Source organism: Haliotis cracherodii, unplaced genomic scaffold, assembly GCF_022045235.1.
Source record: "Haliotis cracherodii isolate W230 unplaced genomic scaffold, xgHalCrac1.p SCAF_6, whole genome shotgun sequence".
Classification (NCBI taxonomy): domain Eukaryota; kingdom Metazoa; phylum Mollusca; class Gastropoda; order Lepetellida; family Haliotidae; genus Haliotis; species Haliotis cracherodii.
The window spans coordinates 51,236,467-51,256,213 of record NW_027266319.1 but is presented as its reverse complement, the minus strand read 5'-3'; the positions used below and the strand labels follow the sequence as shown (position 1 = coordinate 51,256,213).

Below are 19,747 nucleotides of genomic sequence, written 5' to 3'. Positions count from 1 at the left end.
GTCAGAGTTGTCAGCACATGCGAAGTGTAAAGTAAAAAGTCGCCATTGTCTCTCTGTCAGAACTCGTGCACTTTCCCTCCCCCACCTCTACCCAACCTGGAAGGATGTTTTCTATTATTTACTTTTGCTTTTAGTAGGATATGTTACCAACTCTTCTTAAAAGTACGACCTGTTCTTGCTTCAAAAAGTAAGTGCAAACCATGCAATATTGTTCAATACTAATGTCTCCACAAGGGTAATACCATGTTCATAAAAAACACTTCTGTGCAACGGATGATGTATGTGCCAAATATGCAATATAGTTCAGTATTAAACAGGTTGTGTCAAACATTTACGTGCAATGTAATCATATAATTACCACAAGTTTTTATTAATATCTTCAAATTGTTCTATATTACATCAATATCTATACAACACAATCAATATTCCAATATGCTTAATATTCAGGATATTTTTATGCTATTCATTTGCTATAGGAAAGCTAGAGAAGACCTTTTCCACACACGGTTTACCAGTGACAGTTGTCTCCAACAATGGAAGTTCTTTTACAAGTCATGAGTTCAAGCACTTCCTAACAACCAATGGAGTTGAACATGTACTTACTCCAACTTACCACCCTGGTTCAAATGGACTTGCTGAACACTCCGTCCAAACCTTCAAAGAAAGCATGAAGAAGATCGAAGGGAAAACCACTGAATCTAAAGTGGCTCATTTCCTGTTCAGATACAGAGTGATGCCACACTCCACCACCAGGAAATCACCCGCAGAGCTCCTGATGGGTAGAAAGTTGACAACACATCTCGACCTCCTGCATCCAGACGAATCAAAGAAGGTTCTCAAAGAGCAAGTGAAACTGAAGGATCACCATGATTCACATACTCGAGCCAAGTCATTTGCTATTGGCAATAATGAGTATATTGCTAACTTTGGCAGAGGTGATCGTTGGATTCCAGGCAAAATACTGAATAAGTCAAGCTCTCAGTGCAGCATTCAACTTCCAGACGGACGTACCGTTTGCCGTCACCTGGATCACCTGAAACCTTGTCACACCACATGACATGGTTGTACCTGAAACACCAGAGGACCTCTCAATTGCGAAAGATCCTTCGCCATCAATCAACATCACGCCCGATGAGAACACAGAACAACAGAGTGCCCCGGAAACTTCACAACTACAGGAACCACGGCTCCGAAGATCAACGAGAGTATCCAAAGCTCCTAACAGACTCGATCTATAGACATTACTTTGTGTCCACCTAATGGACATTCCACAGTGCCAAAAAGTTGACAGTTCAGTTCTATAATATTTTCAAGTTCAGTGTTAAATTACCAGAACTTCATTTAATTGGCTTAATTAAAGTCGTGACTATTGCCAAGCAGTATGGTGCAATTTGAAGTGACTCTAGTCATCTGGACATTTAAGTTTTGCGATAATGCATGATAAGTATTTCTAATCGCTCACTATTAAAGGGGTAGAAGAGTACCATTGTGTAATGTAGTCGTACCATCTGTGTACAAGCTTTGTAAATGAATGCTCCCTAGCAGGAACTCTATAACTGCTCCCTTGCCGCAAGGCATCTTGGGAAATAGGCACCGCATGGCGGCATGTACAATCTGAACACAAGTATTCAGTAAAGCCTTAGAATCAATTCCCAAGTCTGTCATCCTCAGAACATCACAGCTGGATAAGCTTTAAGACTGTATTTTCAGAATAATGACTGTGAAAAGTATTTGCATTTAAAGTGATAGGAGAATTTTTTTTCATAAATAGTTATACTCAATTTTGCTGACAGATTACAATGTTAGCTTATTTCTTGAATCAATGTTATAGAATATTGATACTTGGTTGATGTTATTTTGGTTTGAATTTGAATAATTTGTATTAATACTGAAGTGTTAAATGAGAAAGCATTAAGAGTTAAAATACATTTCTGTTAAGAATACTGTTTTCTTAGTAATGCATTCTTATAGTAATTGAGAGGTTTCAATAATACTATGATAACAGACATTATGAATGTTTATCTGTTCGAGATACTGATTATTGTCTCTTCACATAAGTGCTAAATGGTGCTAATATGGTTCTACGGCATGTGATCAGCAGTTGAACACACGTGAACAGATGTTTCTTGTGCCAGATTGCAACACTGACAACACCACGTGAACCACTACAAGTGTCACTGTTATCAGAACATCCATGGTCAGAGTTAAGCGCAGTCTTTGGACAGGTACCAACAGGTGACTACATCCTTGTCATAACAGATGGGTATTCAAGGTTTGTTGTAGTTGAAATTCTGACGTCAATATCATCGAGAAGTGTCATACATGTACCTCGATTCGACCGAGTGTTCTCAGAATATGGCATACCCAATGTCTTGGAGACAGACAATGGACTGCCATTCTCCAGTTACTAGTTTGCAAAGGAGAGGAGAAGGGATTCAAACACAGAAAAATCACCCCCATGTGGCCTCGTGCAAATGCTGAAGCACTAAGTTTCATGAGAACAATCAAGAAAACCATCAAACGCGCCTTTGCACAAAACCTCAACTGGAAATAAGAAATGTACAAGTTTCTTCTAGCTTATTGAGCTACCCCTCACACATCCACAGGCCTCGCACCAGGAAAGGTGATGGTCAATCGTATCGTCAAGACATTGTTACCTGAGACCTGCAGATGAGGAAATGAGGGTTCGAGATGAACAGATGAAGAACAAAATGCGTGAGTACGCAGATAGCAAGAACTATGTCAAACCAAGTGATCTGAAAGTTGGTGAGCCTGTTCTAGTCAAAGACACCAGCATCTTAAATTCAAAGATACCTTACAGGTCAAAGCCCTTTGTTGTGTCTGGAAGAAAAGGATCCATGATAACCGCTTAAAGGGGAGAGAAGACATACACCAGAAATAGTAGCCTCTTTAAGAGATCTCCACGATTTCCAATATACACTGAAAAGCCAAAGGTTGAGACAAACAACAGTTTGGCTACGAGTGAGAGCGAAGATCACAAAAATTTTAGCCACATGCCTTTGGTCCCTGTTAGGATTAAAGTCAGCTCTGGTGACAGATATGTCAAAACAAATGCCTTCCTTGACAATGGCAGTTCAACCTTTTGTACCAGCAAGTTGGCAAGAGGAGTTTCAAGTCACAGGGAAGACGACATAAGTATTTGTGAGCAAAATGACTCACAAAGTTTGTAAATAACTCCATTCTAAAAAATTTAGAAGTTGGTGACATAGATGTAGATGGAGTGAATTGGGTCAAACTGCCTACAGTCTTCACACAGGATGAAAAGCACTGCTCCCAAAGAAGACTTTATACATCAATGGCCGTATCTATGGGACATCACACTGCCACCTGTAGATGCAGAGATAGGACTACACATTGGCAACAATAGATGCAGAGATAGGACTACACATTGGCAACAATAGATGCAGAGATAGGACTACACATTGGCAACAATATTCCAATATCCCAGGAGAAAGGGAACCACATGAGATTACCAACAGCAATGGTAATGGGCCCCATGCACACGATACAGTGAAAACCATTCTTGGATGGACTGTAAATGGGCTTGTGCAAGAATCTGAATCTCCCAATGAGATCTCAGTGAACAGGACAGATGTTGTTGGCGACACTGGATCTTCAGCTGATAGACTACTTCAATAGGAAGTCCAAAGTCAGCATCAGTATTGATCAATCTCAGATGTCAAGAAAAGACAAGCAATTCTTGGACATCAAGAACTCCTGAAAGACACAGACAGGAGGACATTACTAGATGTCCTCCCATTCAAAGATGCCAAAATTGATTTGCCCAACAAAAATGTAGAGGCTGAACAAAGAGCCATCTCACCAAAGATGTTCATGAAGAATGACATCAAAACCTTCATGAAAGAGCTCCATGCAAAGACTATGCCAAGAGGTGAGGTGAAATGGGGTTTAACTTCCAAGATTATTGCACTTAATTATATAGGGACGTACATGCATGTGTGTGTGTTTGACTGTTTGTAGTAGTCCAGGCTAATGCTGATTTTATAGTGCTAGCCTACAGAGATACCATGTCACAGTTTAACATGAATACCCCGCTCAGATACGGTATACTGACTCCGAGCTGACCAGTCATAGTTTTAGCCCTTAATGCCCAGTGCCAGACAGGGTAAACAAAAATTCCATCTTTTAACATCTCTTGGTATGACGCGGCTGGGGATCAAAACCTAGACCTTCCGCTCTCCAGGCAGCCCCATGCCCAGGCATATCTGAGAATAAGAAAGACTGTCAGAATGGAAAGGTGTAATATATATTACATCATGGTGTGTATCATCCAGAAAAGCCAGGGAAGATGAGAGTTGCATTTGACTGTGCAGCAAGCCTCAGAGGAAAGTCTCCAAATGACCACCTTCTACAGGGGCCGGATCTAACCAATACTTTACTGGGAGTGCTCCTCAGCTTTCGCCAAGAGCTGTGATGGTAGACATTGAAGCTATGAGTTACCAGGTCAGAGTTGAACCAGATGACTATGATATATGCCATATGGGAATTGTGGAGTTTCAAATTAAAGACATTTCTAAGTGCTGCATCAAGTTAAAACTTTGGAATCCACTACCTCCAATAACTACATATTATAAGATTTCACATGTGTGTGGTTATAGTTGACAAGGAAGGTTGGAGTAGCGTGTTTATCTAGCAGTAATGTAATAAGGACTACTCAGTGTCATGTAGGCAACTTGATGAGATAGCAGGTATAAAGTGGACTGTCTTAATTAGTCTTAACATTTAATAGTTAAGGAAACAGGATGTGAGGGCTATTCATTTAATCATGTACTAGCTGATTGGCAATGTGGAAATGAATAAAAGAAATATACATTACATTTTTGTCCTTACACTATTTGTTTGTTGTTGGTCTGCAAACATAACTGCGTCATGAAACAATGCTGCGTGTGTGTCACCCACAGTTTTCGCAGAACTTTCCAGCACACAAAACTTTCCAGATTTACAGTATATGCTGTTTTCTAGACAGCTGAAACAAAATTTTAAGCAGAATTGTTTTCTACTCTTTGGTTAAAAAATACCCAATGGATTGGACTGGAAGTCAAATTGTACTGATGACCCAAAGAAAAGAAAGAAAATATCAATATATTCTAAATGTGAGAAGACAAGGTAAATACTCAATTGTTAAATAAATTATCTGGCGCTCTTCTAATAAATGTAAAGGAAATGTCAGGCCCAGATTTTTAATTAACAAACAACGGTAAACCTACACAGGTGCTCCACCGAGTGAGTGAGTGAATGTTGTTTCACACCAGTCAGCACTATTCAAGCTGGAAAAAAGTCAAGACTGTGATGACGATGGCCTGTAACTAATTAATTCTCACAAGGCAATCCTGATGGTGAAAGCAACAGCAATGAGCCACACCCTCTGGTGAGATGAGGATGAACAAGCGAACACATTGTGAACACCAAATCCTCGTTCTAGTGAGTGAGTGAGTGAGTTGTGTTTAACACCGCTTTTAACAGTATTCCAGTTATATCACGGCATGTCAGCTTAAAGTGAGAGGAAAGCCCTAAGTGATGCAGGTCTCAAACGTTTACCACTTTGGTGAAACCCACGAGCACGGGTATGGTGCTGACAAACCTAGAAACATAATTGAGGCGAACCGGGATTCGAACCCACAATCATAGGTTTCTGGCGTGCCCCTGGTTTAAGTGTGATTGAGTGAATATTGTTTTATGGTGCAGACATGACATTCCAGCTATCACAGGCAGCAGGTAAGTCAAGGCCAGGAAAACCAGTGACAGATTGCATGAGCAACAATCAAAGCAATGACACAGTCAACCAGGTTACCACAGGATCTTCAAATTAGTTGGCTCCTGTGACAAAGATAAGGTACACAGCTCTCGAATCATCTGAGAGCGTTTGACTATAAAACCTTGATGTCATGAACAGTTCAAAACCCTGACCATCAGTTCAAACACCTGGGGTAAAAAACAGCTCCTCATTGATCCTTCAGGGGCTTGCATACACTAGCCTTCTTCATCACCCATCACTGGAAGGCTATGTGGAGTAGAGGAGGCGTGGGTCCCGTTTTAATCAGTTAATTAAAGAAAGCTGTGTACAACAGAAGTCAATCAGCTCTAAATGCACAAACTCTAAAAATTCTTCCACTACCAATGCTACCAGAAGGAAGATTATATTCCCCTCTGGTTCTAATACTTTAAGAGATATCTTTCTTTTCAGATTCTTAATGTCAGTTTGAGTTGTCCTGTTTTGTAAGCACTGTTTCACTGCTTTATTGTTCAAAATGGAAGTCAACAACTTTGTGTTTAAATTGTTTGATAGGCAATACTTAGAAGTTGATGGATGAGTGAGTGAGTTAAAAAAATTTAATGTCGCATCAGCATTATTTCAGCCATGTAGCAACGAGAGTTGATGGATGACAAAGTAGACACAATATGTGGATAACTTCCTTATTTAGCGTGAAGGCGACTGTTTTGGTATAGATCCTTACACCGTTGTCAAGCAAAGTGTTGTCTTTGCTTGACAACTGTATAAGGATCATTACTAAAATGTCAATTATTTGTCAACTTTGTGTTCAATTGATATGTCCACTGGTGAGATCAAATCACTCACTGCCACCCTTCTCGCTGGACGCTGACTGTGGTTGTTGATTTGTTTGTAAAATAAGTGACATACACAACACAGAAGCCTCACAATTCACTGATGTATCGACGTATTGCAAGATTCCACCTGACACACGATGTGTGCCCAGTTGTTTATTGGTAATTTTGTTTGGAAAAAAAAGGGCTCCTCTCGCTTAACTTTTGTCTTCAATGAGAAAAAAAAGATAAAGTCCCACTGCCCTCCTCACTTTGTAGCAAAATGTGCCCAGGAAACTTTAAAACCTGCAGCCTTATGGGTAACAGAGAAACATAGTGCACTCAAGCCTGTGAAGTAATGGTGATGTGAACAGCCTAAACCTTATACCATCAGTTCAACAACTGGGGAAGAGATATCTGCTTCAACTCCGAGTCTGCATCCTGTGTCATTGACAGTTGTGTCGTAGCATTGGCCAGGAGGTTGATGGCGGAGAAATCCGCCTGCCCAGGATCCTGAACCTGGTGCTCCTCGTCCATCGTCTGATCTACCAAGGCAATACGATACACCTCGCCTTGGCCGGAGCTGTTGACCCCGAACAAGTGCTGGATGTGGTCGGCCGTCACCAGCAAGGCAGGCACACTGTCCACAGTCTCGCTCTCTATGGCTTCACTGTCCACCACTAGGTGCACCTGGTCCTCGGTAGAGGCATCTGTCGTGGTTTTCTTGTGTTTCTGCAAGTGTCTGTAGTAGGAGGAGTGGTCGGAGAACTTGATGGAGCAGATGTCGCAGCTGTAGGGGGTCACGCCGTTGTGCTGGTTCTCGTGCTCCTTGAGGTACTGAAGGCGAGTGAATGTTTTAGGGCACTGTGCACAAGCGAACGGACGCTCCCCCGTGTGACGCAGTTCATGCCGGGTCAGGTCACCTGCAACACGGCAAGTGGAGAGAGTTGAATATACACTCAGAACGTCAAAATTATTTGTTTTAATGATTTGTTCATCATGTTTCAGCCATTTAACTTATTTTTTTCGAAATATGTAACTCTGTAGATGGGACATAATGAGGTCAAGTAACCTTTCATATGAAAATGTACAGTTACATTGACATTTTAACTGAGTTTGTTGTCTCCAGCTCACTTTCAGCAAGACTTCACCTGAAGCTCATGGGTAGTATTTGAGGATATCCGAGTTGTGTGCTTCCAATAATCACAGTATGATAAATAAGAACATGATCACAGCAACTTTCGACTTGCAGATTTTTCTCATACCCCAAAGTGCCTCAAACATGTTAAAAGGAAATCTCTTTCACCAATTTCTGAAAGTCATTTCTTCAGGATCTGAGGTATTTTCAACCTACCATATTTGCCATAATAAGCGCCCCAGGTGGTTAGAAAATTGACAAAGCTGGGTGCTTATTACAACTATAAACTGTAAGTTAAGAATTCTTAATAAATATTACTTACAGACTGATCTAGAAGTTAGAGGCACTTAAGGCACTTAGTACGGTGAATACGGTAATGCTACTGGTTAGAAACCAAAAGTATGGATCAATATTGATCATCATCACCATCCTCATCCCCTCACTGGATGTCCCTTCAGGGTGATTACCTTTACAATAGAACGTCTGTTCACACTTGTCACATTGATAGGACTTGAGGTTAAAGTGTCTTCTCAGATGAATCCTGAGCTGAGATTTCTGGCGGAATGCCCGACCGCACAGGTCACAGAGGTTGCCCTTGTGGCCGCTGTGGCGGTGCATGTGAGTCTTCAGGGTGCCGCTCTGCGTGAACGCCATGCTACACTCAGGGCATCTGGTAACAGAAGCAAATATATAAACAATAGCCCCCAAACTGGAATATAGATTTTGTGTTTGTATTATGCAACAACAAACAATATTCAAACTATATTATGGGTGTCTGTAAATCATTATAATAACTGAGTGAGTGAGTATGGTTTTACACCGCTTTTAGCAATATTCCAGCAATATCACGGCGGAAATGGGCTTCACACATTGTACCCATGTCGAGAATCAAACCACGGTCTTCGGCATGACGAGCGAACGCTTTAACCACTAGGCTACCCGACCGCCCTTATAATAACTGAATCTAAATCAAGAGACAAGTCACAGAGACAGGCAGCCTCATCCCCATCTTTGTCATCCCTTATCATGTTTATGTCACTGGAATTTTGTTTTTGTCCTGAAAATGTTGAATTGTTGAATTTGGTAATCAAACTGGACATAGTATAGTCTGCTTAACACATGTAACAAGAATTAACTGTTTCATCAACAGTGACAAAGTAATTTTTAAACAAACTTATCCCTTAAAACTTCAACTAAGTTGTTTTCTCCACATTCTGATAACCTGACAGGTTCAGTTGTCACAGTATAGGACCTAATCCATTGTATCATCACATCACACCATCCCAGGGTGACAGCAGCTCACATGATGTCTGTCTTACACCACGTCTGTGTTACAACTGGGAGGCTCACTGAGCGTTCACATAGACAGAGTGCTACAGACAATTATGGACAACTTTGGTGTTTCACAATGTCCAAAAACATTATGTGTTTTCAGATTTACAGGGGTTATTGAAAATTGTAAAATCTTAAACCTCCAGCTAACGATGTTTGTTGATCTTGGTTCCAAATAAAGTTCCAGGCATCATTTGTTTGTTTGTTTGTTGTTTAATGCCTCACTCAGAAATATTCCCGCCATACCACGGCGGTATGTAATTAATCGAGTCTGGACCAGACAATCCAGTGATTGACATCATGAGCATCGATCCATGCAATTGGGATTGATGACATGCATCAACCAAGTCAGGGAGCCTGACCACCTGATCCTGTTACTCGCCTCTTACGACAAGCATAGTCACCTTTTACGGCAAGCATGGATAGCTGAGGACCTATTCTACCCCGGATCTTCACAGGTTTCCAGGCATCAATCAAATACTGAAAAACACCCACAATTCTGAAAAAAAAAAGGATTACCTCTTGAGGGTTCAGTCTATAGCAATGACATGATAGAACAAATGAACGTTTAGGTTGGAGTGACCACCATAGACATGAAAGGCGATTTCACGATAAACCCAAGTCAGCCTGCTGTCCACTCACTTGAAGGGCCTCTCCCCGGTGTGACTCCTCATGTGAACCTTGAGGGTCTTCTTCTCAGTGAAACACTTGTGGCACTCCTCACACTCGAATGGCTTCTCACCGGAATGGGTCTTCTCATGTCGCAACATGTTCGCCTTGGTGGTGAATGGCTTGTTGCAGACACCACAGCTGAATGGCCGATCACCTGTATGCTTCCGCATGTGAGCTGGAGAGCAAATAAATAGCATGTTACAATAATAAGAGCTCCAGGTGAGCTGCGTATTTGCGTAAGATACGCAAAATAAATCACAATTACCATTGATTACCAAACTAATCTTGAGCCGATTGCCTACAACATGTACAAATACCCATGAGACATTGTAAAACCCTGTCGTATAACCATGATAACACGACTCTGAATAATTACCCATGAATGTATCTCTTTTAACTTGCATACTCCTGAGTGGATTGAGAAGGGGGTCCACATGGTCCAGGGGGTCCAGAACACACACCCTCCTCTCCCTCCCTTTTTAAACCAAATGTAGTATGCTGTAGGCAGTAAAGTTGACTGAGAGAGGAGTTTGATATTTTGAACTCCTCCCTTTAAAAAAATGCTGGCTCCACCCTTGATACCTGTAGTTCTTTACACATCTTTATTTACAGGCATCACACACCACACATCCTCTGCTGCAATGAACAAGAGTCATAAGAAGATGACAAATCTCCCCAGGCCCCCACAAATTCAAAAGAACAGTCATCTGACTGTTACTTTAAGTGTTGATGAGAACAAGACCATGGAATTCGGATTCAAAACTATGTATTTCTATGTCAGGTACACACCACGATCAACAGAGTCAAAATGAAACTTGTTGCCATGGAAACAGAAACAATATAAATTTTAAAAATCCCCAAATAGCATAAGGCACTAGATGACAACCTGGTCTTTGTGTGTGCACAGCTTCAAGAAAGAGTACCTATTAGTTATACAATATGGTCCGCACAAACACATAACTGTGAACAGAGTCTAGGTCAAACTTGTTGCCATGGAAGCGGTAAAAATATAAATTCTAAAAATCCCTAAGTAGCAAAAGGCACAATTTGACAACCTGGTCTTTGCGTGTGCAAAGTGTCATGAAATAATACCTATTTGTTTTAGCATGTTTAGACACTTGGTCCGGACAAAGACACCACTATAAACATTGATAAACATTGATAAACACCGTCCAAGTCAAACTTGTTGCCAATGAAACAGGAAAAAATTAATTTTGTTAAAATTCCAAAAAAACAAAAGGCACCACTTCAGCCCTTGATTATTAATACATGTATCGAGTTTGGATGAAAACTGTTGAATAGTTTTTTTTAGTTCTGCTCCAGAAATGACATTCCAAACTGTTTCCATGGAAATCAAGTAAAAGAAAGATGCAACAAATCAGCAAATCACAAAAGGCACCACTTCAGGATCTGTTTGATATATCTGCCAAATCTTCTTGAAAGACATTGTACATTTTTTTCAGTTGTGCTCTGGAAACAAAATCAAACCCCCTACAAGTCAAAGTCCAAATTGTTTCCCTTAAAACAAGAAAAGTATAAACATGATAAATGCCACAAATCCGCAAATTGCAAAAGGTACCACATGCTTATGAGACACAAATACCAATTGATTTCATGGAAATCGAGAAAAATATGTTTCAACTTTGATAAAATTATTGGACGAGGGTTCAACCTGGTTTTGTCTGGTGCAGTTAGATTTTCATGTCAACATGCACAATCCTCATCTTAATTAGATCTTAAGACAAGTATGGGATGCTGAGATAACTTCACCGGCGAGATATCAAAAGCAATAAAAAGAGACTCTGTGACTAGTGTGAGCACTGTTTTTTGTATCAACATGATCAAGGAAGAAATAACTAACAAAATATTTAGAAATACATTTGTTCTAAACAGGTTACACCATCTGTTCAAATTTACATAGTGAAGTTGATTGGATAAAAACAGAACTTTAGGTCATTACAAATTACTAAATCCTCATCCTGTGCCTCATTACCCAAAACATCCTGCCATACCTCATTCAGTTGTCCTCAGAGTACCTATCAAACCTATGGACAAAGAAAATTGCTGTGTGTTCTTTCCTGACTTGATGATATACCAGTACCCCATGTACTGATACTGATACACAGTCCCACCAAACCTTTTATGTTTCAGATGAATCACATCATCAACATTTATCATGTTTAATGTACACAGATGCCTTGAGCATTCACTTAAAAAACTGTAACATTAATTATAATAAATCGGAATACCTCCTGCCTCACATTTTGTAAATTGTATGAAAATCGAATATTTCATTTATTGTAAACTTAAAATGAAACTGAACAATGCACTCACCTGCTAGGGAGGACAGATAGGCGAGCTGCACCCCGCACACCTTACAGTTGACTGGACCCAGATCAGGTTTAGGCTCCCCAGGTTTGTACACACGGCGCTTCCGCCCCTCCCCATCCCCCTCCCCTTCAAGAGCCCCATCAATCTCCTGTTGGTCTTTTGGGAGCTTTTTAGGTTTGGGCGGTCGACTAGATCGCCTTGGCCTCTTTTCCGACTTTTTGTTAGCCGATTTGTTCTCTGCAAGTGGAGTTTCCCCAACCTCGGGACTGACACCTTCCGCTTCTGGTTGAGCACCAACATTTTCAGTTTCGGGTAGCTCCATGTTTTCAGCTAGTAATTTGGATATAGCATCTTCAGAAGTAGGTTCTGATTTCTTTTTTGTTACTTTCTTTTTCCTTGGGGTCTTCTTTGGACTTGTCTTTTCTGGATCAGTCGCTTCGGAGACAGTCTGTTCTGAGATTTCTAAACTATCCTCCTTCAGTTTTTTCTTTTTAGGTTTCCTTTTTACACCAGTCTTTTTAGCAGGTTTCTTTTTAGGACTAGGTTTCGGAGGCGGTTTTTTGAGGGGTGTGTTGGGATTATCTATTGTCACTAATGAAGTGATAACCTGATCATCAACAAAATCTTGCACAACAATATTAATGGACCCAGGTTCTTGAGATTGTATATCTGTCCTACCTTCCAAACCTGGATTGTCTGGGACTCTGTTTCCTTCAACATTACTAACAGAACTAGGGTCATTGATTGCTATCATGGCTGCCACAGCGTCAGAGGTCTCGGCAGAATACACAGAATTGTACAACAGCTTCAGATCTTGTGCAAATGTATCATGACTGTAAGCATGTTCTGCGGGCAGATCAGAGGCCAGTGTTGTGTTTGTGATGGCTTGGGAGTCCAACACAAACTCCTCCACAACTTCTTCATCACTTTTGTCTGCTAATGCAGCAATTTCTTTCATCTTCGTCTTACTACTTTTCCTTGGTCGTGGTGCCAGATCCTTTCCACCTGGAACAGGTTTCCGTTTCTTGATTCCAATGGTTGCAGCTTTGATAGCTGTGGACACCTTCTGCCAGAACTGCCAGACATCTTGTCTCATGTTTTCTGGCATCTGATTCACGAGGCTAACTGCTTCTTCAATCTGTAGGGATGAGATGAAAAATATCTTTGGACAAAAGATGAAAAAGGTCTTAAAAGATTAGTTTGGTAGATCATCATGATTATGTTAATTTCCATTTTGCAATCAAATAATTATTATTCATCCTACTATTGTGGGTTTTGACATGCTTGATCATGTTGATTTATTTTGGCAATAATGCTTATATATCGTGCTCAATTAGGCCCACACTGCCAGCTGTAGCTCTTGCTTTGCCGATTTCGCATGCCTCTTCAATCCTTAGGGTTGTTTGAGTAGGTTACCCCAAACTCTATTGGATCCCCTTTCTGATTAAGCACCCCTTTACGATCATTAAGGCTAGGTACCCCTTTCCGATCAAACGATCCTTCACAATCCTAAGGTTTGTGCACTATTGGCCAATCAAACACCTCTTGACAATACTTAGCCAAGTTAGGGTTAGTTGAGAAATAAATTATGGGTCAGCTATCTTTTATCATGTTTATAAAGAATTAATCCAATGTCATTTGAGGAAAGTAAGGGTGCATGGTTTTATAGGTATATTGGTATATGGAGGTTTACTCTTTCCCCGATACATATCACAATATCATGTTTAAATGCTTGTTATATTGTGTGAATTCAAAAGCAATTTTTATCATGTTTTTAATGTTATACACTTGCCCAATACATGTGCCTTCAAAATATTTTCCGTAATTTCAAAATTGAGTTCTTCTGTTGCAGTGGTGTAACACCAAGGCATTACTGTACCGGAGTGTGTATCCTTGCGTATGTATCATGATGTATTGAATGAGTAAACATTATGCTGTTTCAGCCATTTGTCTTACACCATCTAGGAACTTCAATTCCTGCGTTGATGTTTCAAACTTCTTCTGAATTCAAAATTTTGAATTGTAGAATATAATGTGATATGCATCGCAATACGGCCTTGTGCATTGTAAGACATTGTGATACACTTTAAACATCCAATACCCATCCCTATTATCAAGTTTCTAGTTTATCTGAGACAATGGCTACTGTGATAAAGGTAACAAATAGGATGCTGATCACTTGACAAAAAGCACTAATTATCATTATTATTTGTCATAGCTCCCATGCCGGTGAACATGCCGGCTAAAGTGTTGGCCAATTAAATCAACTAGCCTTGGCTAGCTTCGCGTTGGCAATGTGAAATCGATCCGCCACACAGCACTAATTAATCAACAATAATTATCATTTGATCATAGGTTTTCAGACATCATACGTTTTTGGACAGCCATATTTATCGTGATTATTTGCCCTATAACCAGGAATGTGGTGTCACAAAGACATTGTAAATACCCAGATGTTGGCTTGTTTTTTAAATAAAGTTGTCTTTTATAAGGGAATGAGATGTTTTACAGTTGTTCTTGTGATTAGTGAGAGAACTATGAATGTTTTTTAAGCGTCCAAAAACCCGTAACACTGATAAAATATTACACTCAACATGGCATGATACTTAAGGCAATTGCTGAAAAATGCTATAAATAACCTGTATAAAATGTCATTTGCAAAACAAGACATCTGAATAAAAAACATTGTTCGATTAAGGTAGTAGATCTATAAGATGATATGTGGTTTAACGATCTGATGAACCAGGAATATAGGATGACATGTAGACCTGTTCAGTGTTCTCAAGACAGCTGGATAAAGTAGTGTCAATAGAAATAAGGAAAATCCGATAAACGCCTTTGGATGTTGGCAATGCCTTATAAAATTCTGCTTCACACTCTACAAAAAATGAGATCGGTCTAATTGATACCACTAGGCGAAAGGCTACATGTATCGGTAGTAACATACACGGTTAGTTGATGAGTTTTGTCAATGATACTATCCGCCAAGTCTCCAGTTCTCAGAGAGTGCCGTTGTGCTTACCTTTGTTTTAAATGTCAGCAACAAAATATTCGCTTGATCGGCGTCTGGACCCATAACTTTGTTATCCACTGTACGCTATACGCTTATTAGAAATCCATATTTTAAAACTTGTCAACATTCGGCCATATTTACTCCCACAGGGGCTACAACTCTCCTCTGCGCCATTAGTGCATACCGCTAATAAAAATAGACATTTCAAACGAACTGTAAATGAACTGTAAAGAAGCAACCGACAAAACATTCTTGTGTATCTATGGTTTGATTCCAGACTAATAAACCATTTTGGTCTTTTTGGCTGCATCCTTTCGGCTTATGTTTGGTCTCACTCTTTCAATCCAGTCAAAAATAATTTACATACCCTTTGGAGGACATTTCTTATATTCTTTCTCTTCATAGCAGGTGCACTTCACTTTGGGCCCCGATTTAGAAAAATAATTTCTTCAGGCACACGCCATTCTGTGTCTTGATATGAATAAATAATGATGACTGGTATACGCAGGAGTTTGTTTTCCTTTCTTCCTTGGATCTAATAACGTTTGTTTGTTTTATATTGTGTGTTTGTTGTTTAACGCCGCACTGAGCAATATTCCAGCTATATGAATGCAGCCTGTACATAATCGAGTCTGGACTACACAATCCAATGATTGATATCATGAGCATCGATCCACGCAATAGGGATACAATGGGGATGACATGCATCAACCCAGTCTGCGAGCCTGACCACCCGATAAGGTTAGTCGCCTCTTACGACAAGCCTGGCATCTAACATCAACCAGGTGAAGTTGTAACACAGCGTAAGCTCATATCAAATGGAGATATTCAGGGGAGGTTTGCCTCATCCTTCTGATTTGCTGTCCCAGAGTTTATAAGCTGTATCCGCGATGGAAACCTGAAGTCTTTACATTTGTGGAAACATAGCTACGAAGCTGGTGTCGCAACGCTGGATATATTACTATCACTATAAGCTACAAACAGGTGAAGCATCGAGAGTAATTTCCTTTCGCTGTTTGTGGCTGTTTTCATATCGCCGAGTCTTTAGATAAATATTCGAACACTTAAAGTGGGGTTGTGCTTCACGTTAGGTGCTCATATAGAAGTAGTAATTAGTGCCTTTTATGATACTGGGTCACTTAGAGTACTCATTAACCCTCTGGATGACGAGTTTTATTCTTAGCAGGATATACCAAAGACGTCCGTCCATGGATAATGCAATTTGACCCGTGAAGATCCGGGGTAGAATAGGTCTTCAGCAACCCATGCTTGCCGTACAAAGCGACAAAGCTTGTCGTAAGAGACGACTACGGGATCGGGTGGTCAGGCTTGCTGACTTGGTTGATGCATGTCATCGATCCCAATTGCGTGGATCGATGCTCATGATATAATCCACTGGATTGTCTGGTCTAGACTCGATTATTTACAGACCGCCGTCATATAGCTGGAATATTGCTGAGTGCGACGTCAAACAACCAATTAACCAACCAATGCAGTTTGAACAAGCCATAAAAAAAGAGATGTTTGAGAAACTTAAACCAAACCTACATGCTAATATGGCCATGCCTAGTCTCATTTGAATGTTCAGAGACGAATATCGCAATGTCCCAATCCACATGGATCTCCATGACTCAAAGTCAAAACATGGGTGAGTGAGTGTGTTTCTGCGCCACTTCTAGCAGTAGTCCGACCATATCGCGGCGGGGTACAAAACCCATGGGCTTCACACGTGGACTGACGCGGTATTCATTCAGGAAATGGAACCTGGGTCTTCGCATCTCACCCAATGCTTTAACCACCAAGCCACCTCACCGTCTCCTTATGTCAAATACCATGTTGAAAGAGATAGTATTTACTGTTACAGAAGATGGAGTAAATTAATGGAAGTAGTTTATAGCAGTAGCTCATCTTCATACAGGTGTACAAGTACACGAGAGTGTCATTCATTTCGCATTCTGGTGTATAATCTATAGAGTATATTCAGCGGTTACACGTTACTTCCACGTGGACCTGGGAGATCAACAGCGTGTAGCTGTATAAAGGACGGAACAACCTAATGTGCAGGCATTACTGTCATACACATACTGCCAACACATAACCGTTTGATTTAAAAAGTAAGAAAGATTTACAATCAAAGTGAGGCGTTTAATCTCTGTTGCTTTAAGCATGGCCTTATTCAAGTTAACAGGTCTTGGCTAGGTGGTAGTTCAGGTTCGCTGACCAAATACATGCACGGACAACCAGTGCTGAATATCACAACCGGTCATGACGACACGAATACTGCCTAACAATTACACGCCCGGGACCCTGCCTTGGTTTTCGGAATAGCAGGAATATAGCGAGATATATGCTCTTAAAAAGAAACGCAAAGCCAGATTTGTGCGAGTTAGGTAAATACATGCATACGAGGAACCGTACAAGGTATTGAGTCAAAATGTTGTGGAGAGAACACTTGGTGATTGTAGTCATCTCAGTTATCGGTACATAGGACAAGTCCAAGGTGAAGGTCAGCTACCATCAATAACGGGTATGTCCCCCGTTTGAATCGATAGCGGCCTGACATCTCCAGCCCACGGAAGAGACGAGTATGCGAATCACATCCTGGGGAACGGTAGCCCACTCGGCCTGCAAAGCAAAAGCCAACTGCTGCAACGTCTGGGGATTTGGTTAACGTCGGCGTAGCCGTCTATCCCATTCATCCCACAGGTACTCAATCGTTGTTGTGTAGACAGGCTCTTGTGATCCGTGCTGTATGCGGCCGAGCGTTGTCCTGTTGGAATACACCGTTGCCATTGGCTGCAATTGGGAGGACGTATGCTAGGAGAATTTCGTTGATGTATCGTTGAGCCGTAAGATTGCCCTGGATACGGACCAAACTTGTCCTTCCATGATGAGAGATAGCCGCCCACATCATAACTCTACATCCACCAAACCTGTCCACTTCCTGTTCGCAGTTTCCGGGGTAACGTTCTCCCCGACGTCTATAGACCCATGCTCTTCCATCCCATCGACGGAGGAGAAATCTTGATTCGTCGCTCAACCAGACATCTCTCCATCGCAGTTGAGGCCATACCATGTGTTGACTACACCAATGCAGTCGTTCGCGATGTTGTCGACTCAATATGACGCGTCGAACAGGACGTCTTGCTCGTAGACCGGCTGCTCCTAAAGGGTTTCGTACGGTCTGGTCGGAGATTCTGGTGAGTCCGGGTATTTGGGATGCGTTTGAGTAGGCTGTGGTCGTCCTTTCACGTAGGTGGCGCAGTCGGATGCAGCAATCTTGGGCGAGGGTTACTCTTGGTCGTCCCGACTTTGGCGGATCAAGTGTAGACCCATGCTGCTGAAACCGATCCTACAGCCTTGTGATGGTGCTGGGCGCTACATTGAAAACCCTGGCTACAGCTGATTGGGATTCCCCTCCCTACCTGCCTATGGCGTTGTTTCTTTGCACTTCTGCTCATTTTGGCATGTTGTTGAACTGTCACTGCTCGATTGACGCATATGCCAGGCAATCAGGAACCTGCACTTTAATACCGGTCATAGTGCTGCTGCACGTGCACTGCGAACAGCTCTAGGGCCTTTTTGTTAATGCACTGGGTGCGTTTTTCCGAATCGTACGTGTTTCCCAACTAACGGTTTGCATGTCCTTGTCGTGATCATTTTGATCTAGAAATTTGTCACTGACACCATTTAACACATTAAACCTCTTCATTTTTTCTTTTAAGGCCAAAAACATCCGTTTTGCGTTTTTTTTTTGAAGAGTATATATGCTGTAGAGCCGGCGTTAATTTCTCAATGGAATCATTTACATAATAAACATGCAAACAAGCAGGTTAATTATCTTTTGTCCCCTGTGTATGTGAGGCTCCATCCATATTTTCGACTAATGAACATATTAGATTATTAGTGTTTGTTTGTTGTTAATCGCCGCACTCAGCAATATTGCAGATACATGACGGCGGTCTGTAAATAATAGAGCCTGGACCAGACAATCCAGTGATTGACATCATGAGCATAGATCCTCGCATTTGGGGTCGATGACATGTATGCATTAACCAAGTCAGCGACCACCCGATCCCGTTAGTTGCCTCTTACGACAAGCATAGTCGCCTTTTACGACAAGCATAGGTTGCTGAAGACCTATTCTACACCGGATCTTCACGGGTCAGATTATTAGCGAGGGATTTCCTGTAGTCGAATTGCGCAGCTTGTCTTCCAGCAGCAATTAGTGCAGCTACCGGCAACCTTGAACGTACATCACGAGCTACACACCAGCAGACCGTTCCCAGGTCGGATGAATTGTCTTTGCCAGCAATTACATACGTTCCCCAGTTAGCCAGTTGATACTCGCGGTCAAAACAAACACAACCTGGCCTTCATTTTATCTCCGACGGAAACCATGACAACGGCCGTCTAACCAGGATCATCTGCTTCCTTTTCTTTAGTCGTTTGCATCTGCGCCGACCGTTAAATCCTTTCTTCCAGTGTTCATCGTCTTTCTCCACGAAACGCCACAACAAATGGCTTCGTCCACAAATCATATCCTCTTATATTCAAGCCTGCAAATAACTTTAATCCCGAAATAAATCTGTCAATTATAACCGGCGACTGCTACTTCTGTTTCTGATATAAAGATACATGAAAAAGAGAAACAGGAATCCGAAGATTGAGACCTT

At 41.2% G+C, this 19,747-nt stretch overlaps 1 protein-coding gene across 1 annotated transcript; it reads right to left on the bottom strand.

The window, feature by feature from the left end:
• Window positions 1–6,433: 6,433 nt before the first annotated feature.
• On the bottom strand, window positions 6,434–15,197 carry LOC139445790 (zinc finger protein 37-like). The gene is made up of 5 exons (XM_071227014.1): window positions 15,081–15,197; window positions 12,062–13,196; window positions 9,698–9,902; window positions 8,191–8,393; window positions 6,434–7,508 (listed from the first exon to the last, which is right to left on the bottom strand). The coding sequence occupies exons 1-5, from the start codon at window positions 15,132–15,134 to the stop codon at window positions 6,976–6,978; spliced, it is 2,130 nt and encodes a 709-aa protein (XP_071083115.1). The 5' UTR covers window positions 15,135–15,197; the 3' UTR covers window positions 6,434–6,975.
• Window positions 15,198–19,747: the final 4,550 nt, after the last annotated feature.